Source organism: Mastacembelus armatus, unplaced genomic scaffold, assembly GCF_900324485.2.
Source record: "Mastacembelus armatus unplaced genomic scaffold, fMasArm1.2, whole genome shotgun sequence".
Classification (NCBI taxonomy): domain Eukaryota; kingdom Metazoa; phylum Chordata; class Actinopteri; order Synbranchiformes; family Mastacembelidae; genus Mastacembelus; species Mastacembelus armatus.
This window is the reverse complement of record NW_022872919.1, coordinates 610647-631002: the sequence shown is the minus strand read 5'-3', so window position 1 is coordinate 631002 and position 20356 is coordinate 610647. Positions and strand designations below refer to the sequence as shown.

General features: G+C 39.9%; 1 protein-coding gene across 3 annotated transcripts in view; it reads left to right on the top strand.

Annotated features, from left to right (window-relative positions):
- The window catches only part of mdga1 (MAM domain containing glycosylphosphatidylinositol anchor 1), a 151947-nt gene that overhangs the window by 105908 nt on the left and 25683 nt on the right, over positions 1–20356 (top strand). For all 3 annotated transcript variants that reach the window (XM_026291688.1, XM_026291687.1, XM_026291689.1), the window contains 5 exons: positions 2890–3159; positions 4929–5258; positions 6269–6568; positions 12187–12453; positions 12592–12740. In XM_026291688.1, coding sequence (XP_026147473.1) covers positions 2890–3159; positions 4929–5258; positions 6269–6568; positions 12187–12453; positions 12592–12740 — 1316 coding nt within the window. The remainder of the gene's footprint in view (positions 1–2889; positions 3160–4928; positions 5259–6268; positions 6569–12186; positions 12454–12591; positions 12741–20356) is intronic.

Sequence of the window (20356 nt, the reverse complement as noted above, 5' to 3'; positions counted from 1 at the left end):
TTACACTGAACTAGACAGTATAGCATAGGAATCAAGATACCATCCGTGGGCTGCTCCATGTAAAATGGTACAATATTTACCACAAAGAGCAGCACATATACCCGTAATTTGCTGGAAATATTAGGATTACATAAAACAACTGTTCCCAGCACAGGTAGCCTGGAGCCAATCACAGGTGATGCTGGGCGAGAGGATAAACCTAACCTGCAATGTTTTTAGACTGAGGAAGGAACTCGGAGTACCTTATGTTTAACTCATACCTCTCCTTAACTACACGTTGATATGTATCTATGCAGCAAGGGGTTTGTGGGTAAGTGTCGTGGAGCTCTGCATCCTGCAGGCAAATAGGCTGATTGAACTTCCTGCTAGGACGTGGAAGGCGAGTTCAGATGACAGTCTGGAACAGCTAAAGGACAGACTTTCAGACAAGATGAGAAAATACAAACGTTTTTATGATGTATTGGACAAATACTACAAAAACTGGGAGGTAACAGCCAGATCATTGTTTTCAAAAAGAAACTGTTTGATTTCTTTTTCCTGACTTCTTCTATGTTCTCTGTTCTTTGTTTCAGCCTCCCGGTCAGAACCTTAATGTTCACACAAGAATAAATGCAAGAGCCACGTAACCGTATCAGAACAGAGACACATACGTTCCCATGCAGTGACAGTAAAAATCTGGCTTTAGACAACCTACACAGATAAGAGGAGCAAATGCAAACTCTACACAAAAAGAACCTTCTGGGTGCTACCATGTTAATTTAATTTTTTTATTTTTATTTATTTATTTATTTCCAAACAGCTGGCTTTGTGTGTGTGTGTGTTGTTTTTTTTTTTAAGGGGCAACAAATTCTTGTTTTTCACCTTTTTTGTCATATTTTTGACAACCACTAGTTTAACATGAAGTGGACTGTTACTGACTACTGCTTACTGCTTATTACTTTCACTGCAAGACTACCTGAATAACTTTTATTTTATTTTCTCATCTCATCTCATCTCATCTTTTATCTTATCTTATCTTATCTTATCTTATCTTATCTCATCTTATCTCATCTCATCTCATCTCATCTTTTATCTTATCTTATCTTATCTTATATCATCTCATCTCATCTCATCTTTTATCTTATCTTATCTTATCTTATATCATCTCATCTCATCTCATCTTTTATCTTATCTTATCTTATCTTATATCATCTCATCTCATCTCATCTCATCTTTTATCTTATCTTATCTTATCTTATCTTATCTTATATCATCTCATCTCATCTCATCTCATCTTTTATCTTATCTTATCTTATCTTATCTTATATCATCTCATCTCATCTTTTATCTTATCTTATCTTATCTTATCTTATCTTATATCATCTCATCTTATCTCATCTTGCCCTTGAGTCTGAGTTCTGTTGTGTTGGGTGGAGGAATGATGGATGGTTCTTTTAGCATGACAGTATGTGACCAATTTAACATTGTTAAATATACTGTACTCAATCAGTCCACTCATTAATTGCGATTTAACAAGTAATTTGTCAGAGATGAGCTGAGACAACTAATCACACACATCTCTCATCAACTGGCAACGATATACAGCCACCGATGACATTTACCTGCTGACAGACGTGTTTGTGAACCATTAACTTACTATATTGGATTTGTGTCACGTAGACTAAAACAGGCTGTGTTCCTCTGCCTCATCCTTATTAGCTGTTCCTGATTTAAAGCATCAAACTATCAAAATAATCTCTACCTTTTATGTCCACTGTTTGTTTGCAGTTGTGGAGAGAGTTCACGCTGTACAAGCCCATGTGGTTATCAGTTCACTGTCACTGTGGATGTGCCTCCTCTTAGATGATTAATATCTTTTTATTTCTTTTTGCACCTCCCCTCTCTCCCACTTCAGTGCTCTCATTCCTGGTCAGTTTTTCAGAACTGTATCATGAGCTGTGTGCGCCCCTCGCTCCCACTGCTCTGCCCCCTTTTTTTTTATTTCGAACCTGCTGGGGTCCTATCGATCTCTGTCTGGCAAGATTTTTTCCTGCCTGCAGCTGCATTTTGGGTCATCCTGTACTTTTCCTGTTAGGTCAGTCATAGCAAATGGATGCAGAAAGATATGAGAACAGAGGAAGAGGGACATGGATTACCTTTGGTTTTACCGATTATCAAATCAAAATCCCTTTTATTTAGCATTCAATGAGAAAAGAATGGAAATTCAAGCATCTTCACATAAATGCACAATAGCTCACAGACATACGCAGTGAGAAACAAGTACACTCGACCACATACCCACATACTACATCAAATATCCACACACTACATCATATTTGCAGGCAGAAGAAAATTATTCTTCTTTGGGTTTGCTCATTGAAGTGGCAGTTCTCTATGGACAGCTGGAACTACCTTCTCTGGAAAATCCATAAGTGCTTTTGAGTGTATGTGCTTTTTGAGATGTATTTAACCAGCATATGCGCAGTTTTAAAGTACCGCAGTCTTTGCTTTGGCCATCAATTGAGTTGAGCCAAGATTGAGTTGGATTACCAAGTAAATATCTTTACAGTAGCTGTGATATTTATATACTAGAATGTCAAACCTCTAATTTATAAAGTTGCTTGCAAAGTGCAGACCTTCATATTCAATAAATTAGTGAGCGTTTTATATGCACACACCAGGGCATTAATACACACATTAAGATAAAACATACTCCCATTCTCGCTTTCATTTTATGTGGAACCTGTATTTGCATTTAGGTATGACAGGTCTGCAACCACTAACCCTGCACAACAGCTGCAAAGCACAAGACAAACAATTTAGTTCTGTTCCCATGTGGCCACAGAGGAAGTGATTTGCACATGTAATCCTCTCTACTCTCTTCCTCCCTTTTTTTTTGTTCCCCTTTAGCTCCCCCAATGATCCGGCTGTCCGTCAATGACACGGTGGTGGTGGATCCTGGGCAGGATGTGGTCCTGACCTGTGAGGTGATCGCAGGTTTCCCCGCCCCCACTCTGACCTGGTCACATTACCCCGGCCCCCTTCCCCTTAGTGCCCAGGTTCGAGGGGCAACACTGATTTTGCGAGCCATCACCCCAGATGATGCAGGCTTCTACAACTGCACGGCTGTCAACAATGTGGGCAACCCTGCTCACAAAAGCAGCAATCTGATTGTCAGGAGTAAGTAAGGCATGTGTGTGTTTGTTCTCAGAGGAGAGACGGACATATGGTGAGAGAGTTACTGGTGAAGTGGGGTGTTTTGAGATGGATAGCGTGTACAGTATGCATGTGCATTATTTGCCAAGTAAGTGGTTTGCGTACAAGACGATTGGTCCAACCATGTCATAATTATCCTGTGCTCATCCGGCAATAATTTAGGTTTGATTCATTTATTTATTCTGTAATGACTGCTGAAATTATTTCCCACACTGGGGATGAAAGATGTGCTGCCTGTCCATTCCTTGCTTCATGCACTGGCTCTAATATATGAATGTGTGCATGTGTGTATTCATGTGTGCGTATCTGTGTTTGCATGGTGTGTGACACACGAACAGTTGAATCATCATTACAGCGAGCTAATGTGTATCTCATCAGAATAGGCGGGTTGAGTATTGCTCTTTTCTAGCTCCCCTGCCATTAAAACAGAAGCCTTCAATTCTCCCTCTCTTCTGCCTATTTTTAGGCCCTTTAATCATCTTTATTCACTCCAATTAGTTAGACTGGAGTGGAAGCAATTAGCGACAGTCTCTTCTGTTAGTTAACACTGTAGAGAACGTATGCTGGATGGGTTTCTCCTGTTAGCTTAATGGGCCTGAACGCATCGTCACACCAGCACAGGTGGCAAGACAGTGAACGACACACACACACACACACACACACACACACACACACACACTAAGACAAAACTCTGCAGGTATGCAGGTGACACAGCTGCACATGAATACACACACACAGCCCAAGGCTCCCACATCACACACACATTAAGGCATCATCTCCACACTAACCATGTAAAGCTGCAGGATTGTGTTAACCATATGGTCACTGGCTCATATCCATGACTTCGCACAAGTATCTTGTTAACAAGCTCGAAAGGAGTTTAAATCTAGCTCTCTTCTCCTGCTCGCCGCCTCTCTCTCCTCTTAGCGGGGAAACAGAGAGCTGTTCTGTATTCAACATGGAAATCTGTGGGGGAAACGCAGCCTTTGAAACTGAAAATTAAATGTGACAGTGTGAGAGTTACTCTTTGTCCTTGATTTTGTTTCCCCCCTCCTCCTTATCCCCCCTGTTATTTTGTTCTGTATCTGGCTCCTTTTGTCTCTCCCTCCTTCACAATTTGCTTCTTCCTTTTATTCTGCTTTTTTCTTCCTCAACTTCCTTTTACTTTTCCTTTCTTTTTGTCAAGCTGCCCCCTCCTTTTGCCTCACACACTGTGTCCCACACTCATCTTACTCTGCCTCTATCAACTTCTTGAATTGCTTCTTACACTCTTTTCTTCATTTTTTCACTCTTCTCAATTACTTCTTCTTCTTTTTGATACCTCCCCTAAAAATTATTTGCAATTTCTTTTATCAATTTTAAATTTAATCTCAATGTATTCTCAGCAAATTTTAAGAAAAAATGTATTGGCATGACTGGTGACCCTTTCACCCAAAGAGAGCTGGGATAGGCTCCAGCAGATCCCTGTCACCTTGGTTAGGAATAAGTTGGTATAGATGATGGATGGATGTACTGGCATGATATACACAGAATAAATATGTGCTTGCAAAGTATAAATTTAAAATATTTAGAAAACTGCAATATTTTCTAATAATCTCAGTTAACACTAGTCATTTCTAAATGGCAATATTTTAAATAACTCTAACCCTCAATTGTTTTTAATACATCACCACAAGTGGTCACTCACCGTAACATACATTTAACCCTCTTCTCCCTGTCACCACTCCACACAGCGATGAGCAACCTGACCTTCCAAATTACACCCGACTCCAACAAGGACAGTGAAACAATCCAAATGGGTCGGGACCTCAAGCTGTCGTGCCACGTCGATGCTAGCCCACAGGACAAGGTCAACTACACCTGGTACAAGAACGGCGCACCTGTGTTCAACTCGGACAACCTGATTTTGCTGCGCAGTGACCCAGACATGGCACCTGGCACCAGTAGTTTGGAGATTCTAGAAATGAAGTTCAGAGACTTGGCTACCTACACCTGTGTGGCAAACTTCCCAGGCAGCAGGGTCCCAGAGCTGCGTGTGGATGTCAACATCTCTCAGAACAGTGGTGAGATTTTATTTTTCTTTTCTGCTTCACATCTCTGTTAGACTGAGACAAATTTCCATGAAGTGTTTGCCAGTGGCAGCAAAGTATCTAACTCACACTAACAGGAGAAACAAAAATACTTCTGGCGGATGATACACTCCTGAACACACAGTTAGTGTCAAGCTGTTTTAGGAAAACCTCACATGGATTTTTAAAAGTATTTCAGCATTTATTGATTTGTTGCTCTTTCATCTTGCTGGCATCCTCACTGTGTCCTCTCTTTACACTCTTGTAATGCATTATTCATACTGTATATACTGTAATACATGCTAATTACAGGAGATACAGTATGAGAATACCACTTTTTCAGAAAATTGAACTAGCAGATAACTTCTTTTATTAATTTGAATGCAGCCAATGCCAATTCTAAAAAACAATGACAATGAACAATTACCTTGATAAACTAACACTAGGAAGTTGCAAACAGCTGTGCCTTTAGCCACAGCTTTTCTAGGGCATCACATCTGAAATGCTTCCTCACATTACTTATCAGTTTGTCAAGCGTCATAGCTTTTCATCAACAGCTCAGTTAATTAAAAAGGCAGCGGGGAATGCTTGAGATCGGGTATTTTGGAAATACCTTGCACAAGGCTCAGGCTTTAGTTGGTTTGTACTGTCCATTTTTAATGTTCTCAGGCTGCATTGAAACTGTGACTTTCCAATACTGTCATCCATGTACGTGCCAGTTTCTTTCATACATTTTTATTGTTACCCAGTTTCACTCACAGAGTTTTCACTTGTTTAAAACTCTTTCTGTTCCATTGTGCTTGTCTTGGGCACGTCAGCATGGATGCATCTATTTACACAATAGTAAAACAACAATTGTAATGAAAACTGTAAGGATGTTTTCTTTTATACTAACAGTTTGTATTATTGTTGTCAAGTCCTACTTTCTAGTAAAATCTAGTCTTTTGTTTATTTCAGTTTATATACAAGTATGTAAACAAACCTTTCCATATTCTTCCCTGCAGTTTCTCCCCCTGTGCTGTCAGTTCCACCTGGAGGGCAGGTGGTTAGTGTGCGGGAGGGAGGTAATGCTGAGCTGGTGTGCTTAGTGGTAGACGGCAAACCACGTCCACCTATACTCTGGTCAAGGACAGAAAGGGACCTGCTAATGCCATCCGGAGTGTCCGCGGTGGAGACACCTGACGGCCGCTTAAAGCTGAAGAACGTCAGCCGGAACATGATGGGGGCGTACCGGTGCCAGACAGCTCAGTACAACGGCCTTAACATCAAACGCAGAGAGGCACAGGTCCAACTCAACGTGCAGTGTAAGTCTGGATCAGATTGTTCTCAACCTACAACAACGATATTGTTTAGGTCAGGCAGCAGAAGGCTGGGGTTACTTGTTGAAAACACTTATTCCACCTCTTGTAGCGAAGTTTGGTGTAAATAAGTCCAGACCTGCTTTCCAATACTATTATAGCTGCGTCTTGTCTACTACAAGATCAGAGAGGATTATATGAAATTTTAATGATCCCTGGGCAACAGTAGCGGTAGTGATGTCAGCAGTGCAAATAAAAATGCATTATTAATGAAAATAAAACAAATTAAACATAAATATACACAGAACAGAGCTTCAGAATATATGCACTAGCATCATGTAAAATAAAGTTGTAGAGAAAAAAGCATTGTAGGCATGATTATTAGTGAAAATATAAAAGCTCTTTATGACAGAAATTCAGTTTTTGAATATAGTTCTTTCTAATGGGACCTTCCTGTAGACCTCCATAGGCCATAAAAAGCCTTTCCGTGTTGCTATGGTAATATCAGAGATCTATTAAAACACTACACTTTTGTATTTCTCTCACTCTCTATAATGTCGTAATCTTTGCTCAGAACTAAGTGCCCGTAAGACGGAGAAGGAAATATAAAGAGTGTAAAAAGGCAGAGTCAAAGGAAATGAGGACACACCTCTATGGCTTAAAGGTTGTTTTCTCTAAACCCACCCCTTCCCCTCTGTGAGCACTTCATGACATCTATCATTATATAACTCCCCAAGGATGGGATTTGACAAAGGAATAGGATCTGAAGCGCAAATACATAATTTCAGTCCTTTTCTTTTTTTTTTTTTTTACCCATGTGGTTTTCTACTTTTACTTACTTCTGCACTGCTGTAATACACTGACACTTCTGACTATTGCACATCTACCAGTAAAACTGAAAGAGCATAATGTGTAGTGCAGATTTTATTTAGATTTTACTGGAAGCTCTCACCTGGAAATAATCAAACTGTCTCCTCATTAAGCTACTAAAACCACACCGAATCAGTTGTCACCCAAAACTACATGTGCATGCTGTGGTGTATAACAGTATAGTACTTTGTACTTCATACCAAATTCCCCTTGCTTTTGCTAAGGAAATGTGCACATATGTGTCCATTAGAAACACCGCAGTCATTCATGGAACTTACAGTACAGTTTTAAAAACAACTGGATAAACTTAAGCAAAATAACCTACAGAAAATCATATTTACAAAAGATAATTGTTACCAGCTGATTCTGATTTGAAGTTGGTAAATGATTAGCTACCAACGAGGTTTTATGACAGAGCAGTCTTCCATCGGAAGGCTCACTCATTTCTGGGTACATTCAATAGTGGATTTTGGTAACTGAGCTAAGGAAATTAGCAGTTAATTTACTGCAGAATAAGATTTAAAATGATTGTAAACCGTTCATATGAAATGTTGTTAGATGAGTCATTAATGTCCTGCATAAGCTGAAGCAGTGTGTCAATGTATTGGAAAGTGTTTGATGATCTCATCTTGCCCAAATTTCCATTAAAAGGAATTCAGCATTCAGTTCAGCCCACTCCCAGAATGCCATGTGTACAAGGTCATGTTCAAACAGCGAAATTTAATTAAAGCAATGAAATGTACAAAAAGCTACAGATAGAAAAACACAGTACATGCTTTGAGGTACCACTGTTGTTGAAGCTTCATTTATTTGACGCCAATCAAGTAAAAAAGTTTAAAGGGAGTTTTGGAGTTCTGCAGATATAGCAGTTCAATATACATCCTGGACAGAATCAGCCAATGAATGTTTTTATTGAATTTTTAGAAACAGTTCTTAAAACGTTTTTCCATCTCTGTATAATGAAAGCAGCGAGGAAGCCTCTCCTCTTCTCTCTCCTCTCTTCTCCTCCTCTCTCCTCTCTTCTCCTCCTCTCTCCTCTCTTCTCCTCCTCTCTCCTCTCTTCTCCTCCTCTCTCCTCTCTTCAAGAAGGATTTACAGGTCCTGCTAATGCAGGCAGGGCAGGAGTGCAACACTGTGTGAGCTCTGCTGTCCACACTGGCCAACTCTGATTAATGGACCAGGTGGCCACCCCACTCTGGACACAGAGAAACAAAGAGATGAGACAGATACATGACCAACACTGAAAGAGAGGAGAGAGGGGAACAGTGTTCACAGAGAGCTTGAGATGGGAGAGCAGGGTTTGGGATGGTAGATAGACGGAGGAGGGAATCAAGGGTTTAAAAATGAAACGTGATTAGCTGGTTAGAGAGATGGAAACACAATAAAAGAGAAGATATTTCTGCATAGTTACATCCAATAACAGTGTGAAGAAACAGATTTCTCTCACTTCATGCCCTGTTTGTTTATTTTATCAAGTTGTTTTTACCTTATTCCATTTAACACTGTTGGTCCATGTGAGGAAATTTGCCAATATCTGTATTGTAGATATATCTAACTGGATATGTAGATTGTTGCCACTCTTGCCTCTTTCTTTTTTTTCTGCTTATAGCCCTTCTTTATTTTCTCACTTTCTTTCCTAGAGAGGTGGCTGTTCTTCCTCATTGCCATTCTCATCATCATCAATCATCTGACTGCTGGCCATGAGAGACCTCTCTCTGTCTTGTCATTCCCGTTCTGCATCCTGCATTCTCTCATTCTCTCCCCACCTCCCATACTCAATCATCGACTTCTCTCATTTTCACCCCACACCTCCCCTATAATTTGTCTTCCTCATTGTCATCTTCTTTAAAAGCAGTTTCTCTCTCCCTTCATGTCACACACACACACACACACACACACACACACACACACACACACTGACACACCATCCCTGTCTCAGTCTCATGTAAATTGACTTTCCGTTCGTGCACTGTAAATGTTTGGCTTGGTCAGTGTTGCATTCTTGGATAGAATCCATTTTGCATTCAATAAGACAGATAGTGATGGTGTGTTTACATGGATTATGGTCTTTGAATTATGAAACATTGCAGTGTGGTGCTGGGAGCCTCAAATGTGGAGCAGAAACAGTGCTCCAGAGAAAAAGAAAACTTGGATGTTAAAGTAACCACACAACTTGAAAAACTGACTGCTAAGAAACTTACTGTACAGAATTGTTGAAGTGAATACTTAAGGTCAGGTAAGAGGACAATTACTTGTCTACCAACATTTAATGGGGATGAAATGATTGAAATGATTTACAAACTGGTCACAGTGCAGCTCCTCTCTGCCCACTATGCTTTCCACATTTTGTCATTTTTATTGACCTTTGCCACCTGTTTCTAAAGTCAGCCATCGGTATACGCGTGTGTGTCTATGAGCAGGAGCAGGGCATGTGACCATGCACTAATCAGTTCATAAGATTACCGTTTGAACTTTGACCCCTCACCTGTACCTCAGCTTTCACACATGGCTGGGCTGCAGCTGGGGAAAGTACCTACACAGTTTTCCCAGGACATCAAAAGACACAATAGTGGCTGGTCACCAGGCAGTAAGTCACAGTTTTGGGTCTACAAAGAAATGTTGCACACTGCATCTCTATGCTGAGAGTCTTGATGTTTTTTGTTGTTTTTTTTAGCATGCAGGTGCTTACTCATATTCCTCTGAAGTGTAAGCCTTGAATGGTAAATTGTGATCCTAGGCAAGGATTTGGTTTGGCTACATCTACCTGCAAGTTTTCATAACAGAGAGCATCAGTTTATTGTCATAAAATCTTTGGATTTCAAAGGAAGAATGAATCTTGTTGATATTAACTAGGTAGTGTTTTGAAGGACCTAGGTGTAAGTTATAGGCAGGGGTGTGATCTATTTTTTATGAAGTATGAGTATCAGGGAATCAAATGTTATTTGCATAGAACTTCACAGTAGCATAAGTGATTTAAAGATGATAGGCAAGCTGATAACCATGCAATGCAAATATAAACAGTTACGCACCTTGATGCTAATGTGAAGTTCTATGCAAATAACATACATAACATAAAATGAAATAACAGTGCAATAAGCTAAAGATAATAAGCTGTGTGTTTAAAGGTGTCAGCAGTTGTTTAAACATCAAATGAATGTGTCATTCAGTTCCTTGTTAAATGTTTTTTTCTATGATCACTTCCTTCCCTCCTGGGGTGGTTCGTTCTGCCTGCACATTCCCACATTGTATCCCACAAGCACAAAATGAGCATCCCTGTGTTTAAGTCTTCTCCTGTTCCCTATGTTATCTTTGTATCTGTGTCTATTCCTCCTCCTGACTGTAGCTCTTCTCTGACCCTATCTGTCTAGATTACCGGCATACCATATATTAGACTATAATTACACATCTGTGTCTGATAAACTTGATTCATAAGGGAATCTAGTCATGCAGCCTCACCTCTGGGGGCCTTAACACCAGATCTCATCTCCGTTACATACGATAATACCACCATTAGCATCTTGTCTATTATATGTGTGATTAGCCGGGGGTGAACTAGCTGGATGGTGATTTGTGGCAGAGTAATTTGGCGGTGTTGTGTCTTGGTTAACCCCAGGGCAACAGCAGCTAGTCAGTCATTAACCACAAAGCCAGATATCACTGCTGACAGGTTAATTACAGCTGGTTAGGATAGGTTAGCAACAGCCATGGGACTCTGCCTCGCAGCAACATCCAATCCCTTGTGGCAATAACAGTTATTCAGTGTTGTGTGATTTTTCAAAATGAATGTTTTCTGATACTGGGAGGAAATTTACACTGGATAGAACAAAAAGAGGACGAGGCAGAGATGATAGTGATGTATGTGCACCACCTCAGTCTGTTTGGCATTTTCCACAGCTCCGTCTCTAGGCTTAAAATCCCTTTATGCAAATATCTTTTTCAGTTTGTCTCCACCTCCTTTATGAGAGATTTTACATGGGTTTCTCAGGGATTCACTAGATTGTTAGACTTAATAATGTCTGTGCTCCTAATCCTAATCCTGTACTGAGCTCTGAAAAATTGTGTAAATGTTTTCAGGTAAATTTCAGATAAAGTTCTGAAACTAAAATTTGAAGATAACTTTGTGGTTTCAGCACTGAATAAAAAACTGACGCTCAGTGTTTGACTTAAAACTTCCACAGCTCAGTAAAAACTGCACGTCCCTGCATTGGCATCTCTATTATCACCACTACATTATCACACTGTATGAGCAGACAACTTGACATATTAAACATTAATATTAATCATTTATTTTTATCCACTTGCCTGATACCATTATGAACTAGGTACAGACAGTAAATCTGTTAAAGTGAATGTCATAAATTATTAACAGATTTATTTCTATGCATTTTTCTGTCAATGTCCAGTAGATTCAGAGGGAGTGACAAAATTCAAATCAGTGTGTGAGATGTTGTAAGCTACGCAAATGCTTAACAAATCAAAGCAAACAGAAGCACCGTCACTATTGCAGTAAATAATCTACACAATGTACAGGTACGAGTACATACATTATTATAGGCAGGCCAAGGTAGTTTTGTTTGTATAGCATGATTGAGGTAATTCACAGTGTTTTACAGAGGCATAAAAGCAATAAAAACCAGACTACAATCAATTGAGACAATATAAAGTATTTTATATAAAGCACTTTATATTAATATACACTGCAAGTTAAACATTTTGTAAATGGACTAAAGCCCACGGTACTGTTGTCCCTGCAGATCCTCCGATACTGAGTCCAGTCTTTGAGGACAGGCGTTCTAGGAACTACCAGATGGTGACCCTGAGGTGTACGGTGCTCCGGTCCAACCCACCACGTTTAACAGACGTCCGCTGGTTTCGTAATGGCGAATTAATCCGTACGCCTATGCCAGACCTGAAGGAGACTCCGGAGCTTAAGTTCAAGCTGGAACCCACCAATAATGGCTCTTATGAGTGCAGAGTCAGCAACATTGCAGGAACATCAGCGTGCACATTTAACGTCTCTGGTGAGTGGAGAGAAATGTGATTATAATAGCTAATAATCACTCTATAGAAAAGAATTCTGCATTATTTATTTATAGGTCACATGGGACGGTTCTCTTCTCCAATGTCATTTATCAACAACATTTGTTCTTATCCCACAGCTCAACCCTACAATGCTGAGTTTTACTTTGACACACCCAACCCAGTGCGGATTCTGAAAGGAAACAACTACTCCTATAACCTGCAGTGGACGCAGAAAGATCCGAAGGCCACAGACCGGATCATCGGCTACTGGATTAACATCCAAAAGGTAAAGTACTCCCACTCAAACACATGCACAGAAGTACGCCAGTATATATGGCACATATACTGTACGCTATACTGGGCATGCATCCATGCACACACAAACCTGCATGTACTGTGCTTGTGCTCTGGTGCATTTAATCAATTTGGAGAACAGGCAGGTATGTGGTTTGACACTAACGTTGATTAGCCTGACTTAAACCAAGGTGAACTCTGGTCACCTGCCTTTGTTTGTAAGTTTGGTATTATTTTAACTGAACATGCTTTACACTGTGTAGACGGCATACGCACAGGTTTGTATGTAGTGAAGTGTGTATCCTGAGTAAATATGGAGCTTTATGAGCCTGGGGAGTGTCCGGCCTCTATAGTCAATCAATGGAGACCTGCACTGAATGAGCAATACCACAGCCACTTCTCTCCTCTCCTCCTCCTCTCATCTTCATTTTATGTGTACAGAATGCATGAAAAACTGGTTCACTGTGTTTCATAGTAAATAATGTCCTCATTCACAGAATAAATCTAATGTAAATAGAAAAGATGCAACAAAGTTTCAGTCAGACTTTTTAAAATTCATCAAGCATAGGCTTCATTTTCTAACTCTCTAATCCCCAGAGATGTGACAATGAGTGGTCAGCACTAAAAAGACCCTTGGTGGGTCAATAACATGTTTATCTGATATTGTAAGTAAATCTTAACAGGCTTCTGCTGCCAACATCTTTCATTTTAGCGATAATTCATTCCAAAGATCTTAACCCGAGTCCAATTTTTAATTGTTTTTTCGTGTTTTATCTTGTCGTCAAATGACAAACTTTGCATTGATGTTGACTTTTCTCAACCCTGTAAGAGGTGTTAACTTTGACTTTTTAACATTTAACATTTAACATTTAACATTGACTTGCAGTCGCACATTTAAATTTAAAAGAAACATCTGCTGGAGGAACTTCTTATACTCTAACTCTTATTTTCCCCTTAAGTACATTTTAAGTCACAAAATGAACTAGATATTCTCAGAGAGATATCATGAGTATATTATTATGTGACACGAAATGTGCTTTAAATCATACACACTAATGACATCAATCAATAACATGACTTATTTTTATAGTTCGTCTTCCAGGTTCGTCTAATCCTCTAAGCCAACCAAACCTCCTTAGTAAATGGGCGCCTGTCCATAAGAGGAGGGCGACCTCAGACCACCTTTGTTTCAAACACTTATTTATAGCTGTTCTAGAGTCAGAAGACATGAAGCATAACAGTGAGTTATACACAGCTGGCAGGCTGGTGGTGTGTGTGTGTGTGTGAGAAACTGAAACTGAGGTAATGTGGGGTTTGCCAACTTGCTTTTGTGAATAGCTAATTCCCTTACTACTTTAAGACTTGGCTGCTTATGTTATTAAGGCGGATTCTTCTGGGGGACAGAAAATGAACACTGGCCTTTCTAAGATGCACATTAGATTGCACGCTTTCTGAAAACCCTCATTGTTCCTTCTCCTTCTCCTTTTATCTCTTGGTTTTCCGCCAGTGTGGCTCTGTAGTTCACTCCCAGCGTCCCTACACTGGTCTCTTTCCATGTCTTTGGCTTTCTTTCCAGTCTGCCTCGCTTCCACTCCCTCGCTCTCCTTTTCTATTTTTCCTTCACTGAGGTACTGTGCTATAAGTGTGCAGTTAATGGCATTTAATGTTGGGTGAACCGTGGCAAGTGAAACAGCGCTGATAAATAGCTGCTGTGAGTTGTTATGCTGACAGTGTTAAAATAATGAGTTGCATTAAGTGGCAGTTTAGGACTTCTTAAATCTTGTTAAACTTTAATTTAATTTGAAGATTTTTACCTGCATGACTTTATGTGTGCTCTCGAATGCAGCCAATTTGAGGCAGAAAAAACAGCAGAGATGGCGTGAGCAAGGAAGTGAATGAAAATGTGCAAAAGAGAGAAATAAGATGCAAATTAAAGAAAAACAGCAAATCTCACTGGTCCTCTCGACTATTAAATAGAGTACGAGAACATTCAGATGTAATACCATCTCAATTTCACAACCCATCTATTTCTGCAACACTTTCTCCGGCTCATCCTCTTAACGCCTTGACACTCTATCTTTTTAGCACATGCAAAATGATGTGGGGGGTCTCGGGGGAGACATGCAGACACAGAGGGGAATGAAGGAGAACTCAGATCTGTGTGCGTAGAACAGCGCTCCATCCTGCAGGTCTGAGCATGTCTAGAACTTTTGCTCATACTATAGGCATTAGGTTTGTCCATTTGCTTTAACTTCTGTTTCTATGTGAGTTTGTCTATGTATAATACATGAATAGTCCTGAAATTGATTTGTGGTTACCGTGTGTATAGCATAGCTCCATTCCTGTGTGTGTGTGTGGCAGGGTTTGCTCCATGTCTCTTTGCCAAGCTGTGAAATCTCCGTTTACACTTCTTAATTTGGTTTCTTTCTCCCTGCAGAGGGTTCCCCTGTGTAGGAATTAACAGTTGACAGGTTGTGCTTATTTCATCAGTTCTCCTTGCACCCCTTTTTCTCACACCACAACCTCCACCCTTACAGTTTCCTAAATGAGGACTTTTATTAGTGAGAAATAATTAAAATGTGATAATTTCACCTGTTTGCAATATGAGAGACAGGTTTACTGAGACTTTGTGGCTCATTTCATACACTTTTATTTAGACGCTCTGGCATAGGAAGCTCAGGTTGTCTGTCACCGCTCACACTTTATTAATGCAGAGCTAATTGCTCATGCATACGCATTTAGGGGAAAATATAATGTTTCACTCTCATGTGTCTATCTCTGCTAAAAAGCAGCTACAGATTGGTTCATATCTATATTAAGGAAGACAGGAGGGAATTTATGTATCCTGTCTTCTGTATTAATCTCAGAGCAAATTTCTTAATTGGCCAGGTATGAAAGAGGAAATAATTGTGATCTTGTCTTTAGACTTCATGGTCATAAGTATTTGATGTCCAAATAATGTTTGGCCTGAGGATTTTGTGATTGCATTGTAAACTATGAAAATTTGGAGTATCTTCTAGTATTTACTGTGGTATAAACTATCCCAGCACAGCTACATATATAAACCACATACACAAATAGAGCAAATGCAGTCAGAACTTTTCCAAATGTCCATGTTTCTTTTAATCCCAAATTTCTCACTGCTTCTCATTATTTATCCTAATTGTGCCGGGTTTTTTTTTACCTCCCTCTTCACACCTTCATCCTCGCATCATTTCTGTATTGACCAGTCTTCTGCCTGCAGCTATGAAGTTGTTTATATGAAAGAAGTTGTGGAGCGAGCTGCTGACCTGGCTTCAGATCATAACGATACTCAGGTTCTAGCTACACTGAGACACACAAATACTTCTGTGCAAACACACATCCCCATTATCATATATATGAGAAATTAAAAATATTCATGATAAATTAGAGTGGTACATTAAATCAAATATATGAATAATTTATGCACATAACCAGCCCTACTATGCAGATATACTCATATATTCACACACAAGACCTCAAAGAGAGGCTTAAGCAGGCATCAATGCAGGCACACTGCGCACACACACACACACACACACACACACACATAAACACACACCTAATATTACTGAACTGCTGGTACAGTAATGAAAGAGATCCATTAATAGAGGATAATAGAAGAATTAACCTCACACAGATTATTGTTTGAAGAGGGCTCTCTGCTGTCCTGCTGTCAATCTAAATTTTTCTCATACGTCACTCTGTGTCTGTGTTTCTGTGTCATGGCTGCTCCTGCACGCTCACCGTCTTTCACACACTCTTTGTCTTGGTGCGTCTGTTGACAGTCTGATGGAAACACAGCCGAAAACACTTTCTGGCTGAAATTCCTGAAGGTGTAAGTCGGGCACATGTGCCCACAGACACACACATGCGTGCACCTACACACACACACACACACACACACACACACACACACACACAAACTTCTATATGAGTCTATCAACAAACCACCTCTCTTCATCTTTGAATATGGCACTCCCTCCTGTCACTTTGTCTCCTTCTTTTGGTCCCTTCTCTAGATGCTGTATATCTTTCTCACTCTCCCCATGCCACTTGACACACACGCACACACACACACACACGCACACACACACGCACACACACACACACACTATGTCCACTGACCTAATGAGGAGCAGGCAAAGACAGGGAGACAAGGTCTTTTTGCTGCAGCTAGATTTTGATTTTTTTGAGTCCCACTTCAGCACCTCATTGATCCAGTGTGTGTTGTTGGGGCTATGCAGTTTAAGTTTGCATGTTTGTGTTAGCAGCTTTCTGACATATGTGCGTGCGTGTGTGTGTGTGTGTGTGTTGTGTGTGTGTGTGTGTAGACCCTGGCCTCTTCTGAGGAAAGCAGATTCCACTTCCAAAGTTCCAACTCCTCAACGTTATTAACTCATCTCCCCTTGCTAACACACATTATGCATATTACATGAGCGTAGCTTTTCTTTCCTGCTCTATTCCACATAATTATGCATATTCTGTATGAGCAGTGTGTAAATGTTTATATGGATGAACGTGAACATAAGTGGGTGTTAAAAGGGCACAGTGCATTTTACTTTTTAACTCTTAGTATGTACAGTATGAGTCTACACAGTCTACACAAGTTATGAAGCCAACTGAGCAAACATCTTTCACTTTATGTTTGAAGTCAATTACTGTCTATAGCGACACGAAAAAATCTCAGCAATATGAATGAAGGGGTGAATTTATTTCTCTAAAGTAAATTACCATTTTACCGACCACAGTTTTTAAACTTGATTCCAGTGGGCGTGATGTAACGTAGGACACAGGTACATCCATTTCATGGAGGTTTATATACATTGCAGAGAGTAAAATGTACTCTAGATCTAGGAACTTTACAGATTAAGCTTTTCTGTAACATCATTTGACAAGTTAATAAAATACAACACATTGACAACATTGCACCAATGGTGTTTAAACATTTAGCTACATAAAATCTCTGGTTGGGGCCATGTGTCACTTCTTTTGCACTTTCACCAACAAGACATTTCCCTTTTACATTTCTCAGATTCAGAGTTACTTATGGCCAGTGTGTGTAAAAAATATGTAAAATGAAAATACAAAGAAAACATCAAAAAGGTTTTTTTTTTCCCCTATTAATCATCACATGACCTCCACAGATCTGTCTAGAGACTCTTCGCAGGGCCCCAAACCCTTGGGTGGAAACCAGGGACAAAACTACAGTTGGGCCTATCTCCACTTCAGCCAACTATTAGAGTAAAATGTTACACACAGACACATTTTGCTGAGTATCAAGTACTTTAACCTTTGGTACTTTAAGTGTATTTTGCTAATAATACTTCTGTACATTTATATAGTAGAGTATTTTTTCCTCTTCTCCTTCAAATCAAACATATTGGCCATGATGGGAACATGATTACATCCAAATTGTTCTTGTTCCAGTTTGCACTAACACACATTCCACTAATAATTGTATTAGAGTTAAGAACAATTTAGCAGCTAGTGGTGCAGGACCTCTCTCATGAAAACTTCAACAACACATGATGCTGTTATTAAATTCCAGCTATTAAATCCTTCATTTTTTCTTCTTTATGATGTTATCTGACGCTGCTACTGAGCAGCTGAATGTACAAAAGTCAGAAGCTTAATGTCCTCTAATATTTTTCGGGCTCACAGCAGCTTTGTAAAAGAAAAGTTTGAGGGGAAAAGATGGATCAGGGAGCAGGACTTTTTGGAGCAGTGCAGGTGAATTTGAGGAGAGGACATATTCTTTGGGAAGAAGTGGTTTATGCTTAGAAAAATGATTATTTTTTTGTGCACTGAAAGATATCTACAAGGGCCAAGGAAGGAGAAGTATGTTCCATGACTGGCAGGAGAGAGTGAAAAAGTTGGAGGAACTGAAATGGAAACAGCCAGACTGGCACTGAGAAAAGGAGATTTAACAGCCATTAGTGGCACAGTGCCTGGTGAGGAGGGGAGGATTTGATTCTAAGTATGTTGCTGAGCACAAACTTGCAGGAAACGAAGGGGCTGTGGCTGCCATGTGGGGCTCGCACAATAATTGGAGTCATAGCAAATTCTTGGCAGCCCGGGCAGGAGTCACCGTGGTCTTGTCAATTGAAATGATCAGCTCGGTCTAAGTGAGCTTGAAGTTGTGGTTGTGAGTAGACACTCAGTGAGAATAGCACACCTCAACTTGAGTGTCAGAGGACAGGAGGAAAAGCAGATTTTAGTGTCAGAGCATATAGTACTGTGGCAATTATACGGAAAGTCATGGAATGCATCACTGCATCTGTGACTTACCAAACTGGTTCCCTTTGGATCGGAGGATCTGGGTAGGAGAAGAAGAGCACCCATGCACATGTGGAGCCTTGTGTTTTTTTCCTTAATTGTCCATCAGAATTAGAATGGAGCAATCCTTTATGTCACCGTGACTGGCCAATATTTAATTTTAACGGATCTTTGTAGTCACATACAGCAGATCCTGTGAATTGTTCTGAATTCAAGCTGGATGACGGAGAATGTGTCTGTGTGCATATTATGTGCTTGTTATGCTCTGATTGCTCATCATGTAAAAGCTCTGTACTGCAGACAGTACACACAATCACACACACACACACCTCTGCTGCATGTACTACCTGATAATGCCATGCTGTGGGTGTACTAAGGTGTTATGGTGAAGTGGCTGACCTAATGCATTAGATTGAGCTCACTGTCAGGTCTTTAAGTAGCTGGGATCAGAGGCAGATACACTGCTAATGGATCCCAGTCGTGGGTGGAAAAACACCGCAATAGCTCTATGAAAATTGGTGCTCACAAAAAGAAAAAAAAGAAAAAAGCATCTCTAAGTTAACTCTAAAAAAAGGCAATAACTGAACTGGATTAACATCATAACAATTTTCATTTGTTCACTTTTATTCTTGTAATGCACAAATTCAACAAATGTCAGGTTGTTTATAGATTTATTATAGATCTATAGAATGAATTATCATAAATAACTGAGCAGGGAGATCTCAAAGAATCGGTCTTGATTTCTACTAAGGTAATAAAATTGAGTCCATGCTGTGGCAGTGGTGATGAAAATCCTGATAATGGACCCACATGTTTTTATGGGAACAGAACTGAAGAAGACTGATGTAACGTAGCCTCTCCTGCTTTCAAAGCATTTAGTGAGAGATGGATAGAGATGAAAAGATAATAGCACATCATTCTTCTGACAGTCGGTTTACTTTGCTTTGGATAAAAGAGAAGCGATTAAACTCTCCAAGATATGTACAGTCCAAGTCCTGAGGTGTGTTCGTTGGCTATGTGCCCAGCACTGGCTGTTTGCCCGTGCCTAATTTCATTGACCTTAATTGGAAATGTGAGGAAGCATGCATAGATATGAAAAGCAAAACAATGTGATGATGATATAGTGATTTCTTGAATAAATTGTTATAGTTTATATAGCAAATATCTGTAGGGCACAGGTCACGTGCTTTAATCACATTTGAGAAGATGCTGTGTTTGCCAGGAAAAATAGGAGCAGATCTTTAACCCTGAGTTTGGCTGCTTACATAAAATTATGGAGAAGGAACTAATAATACAGTGAAAAGCCTC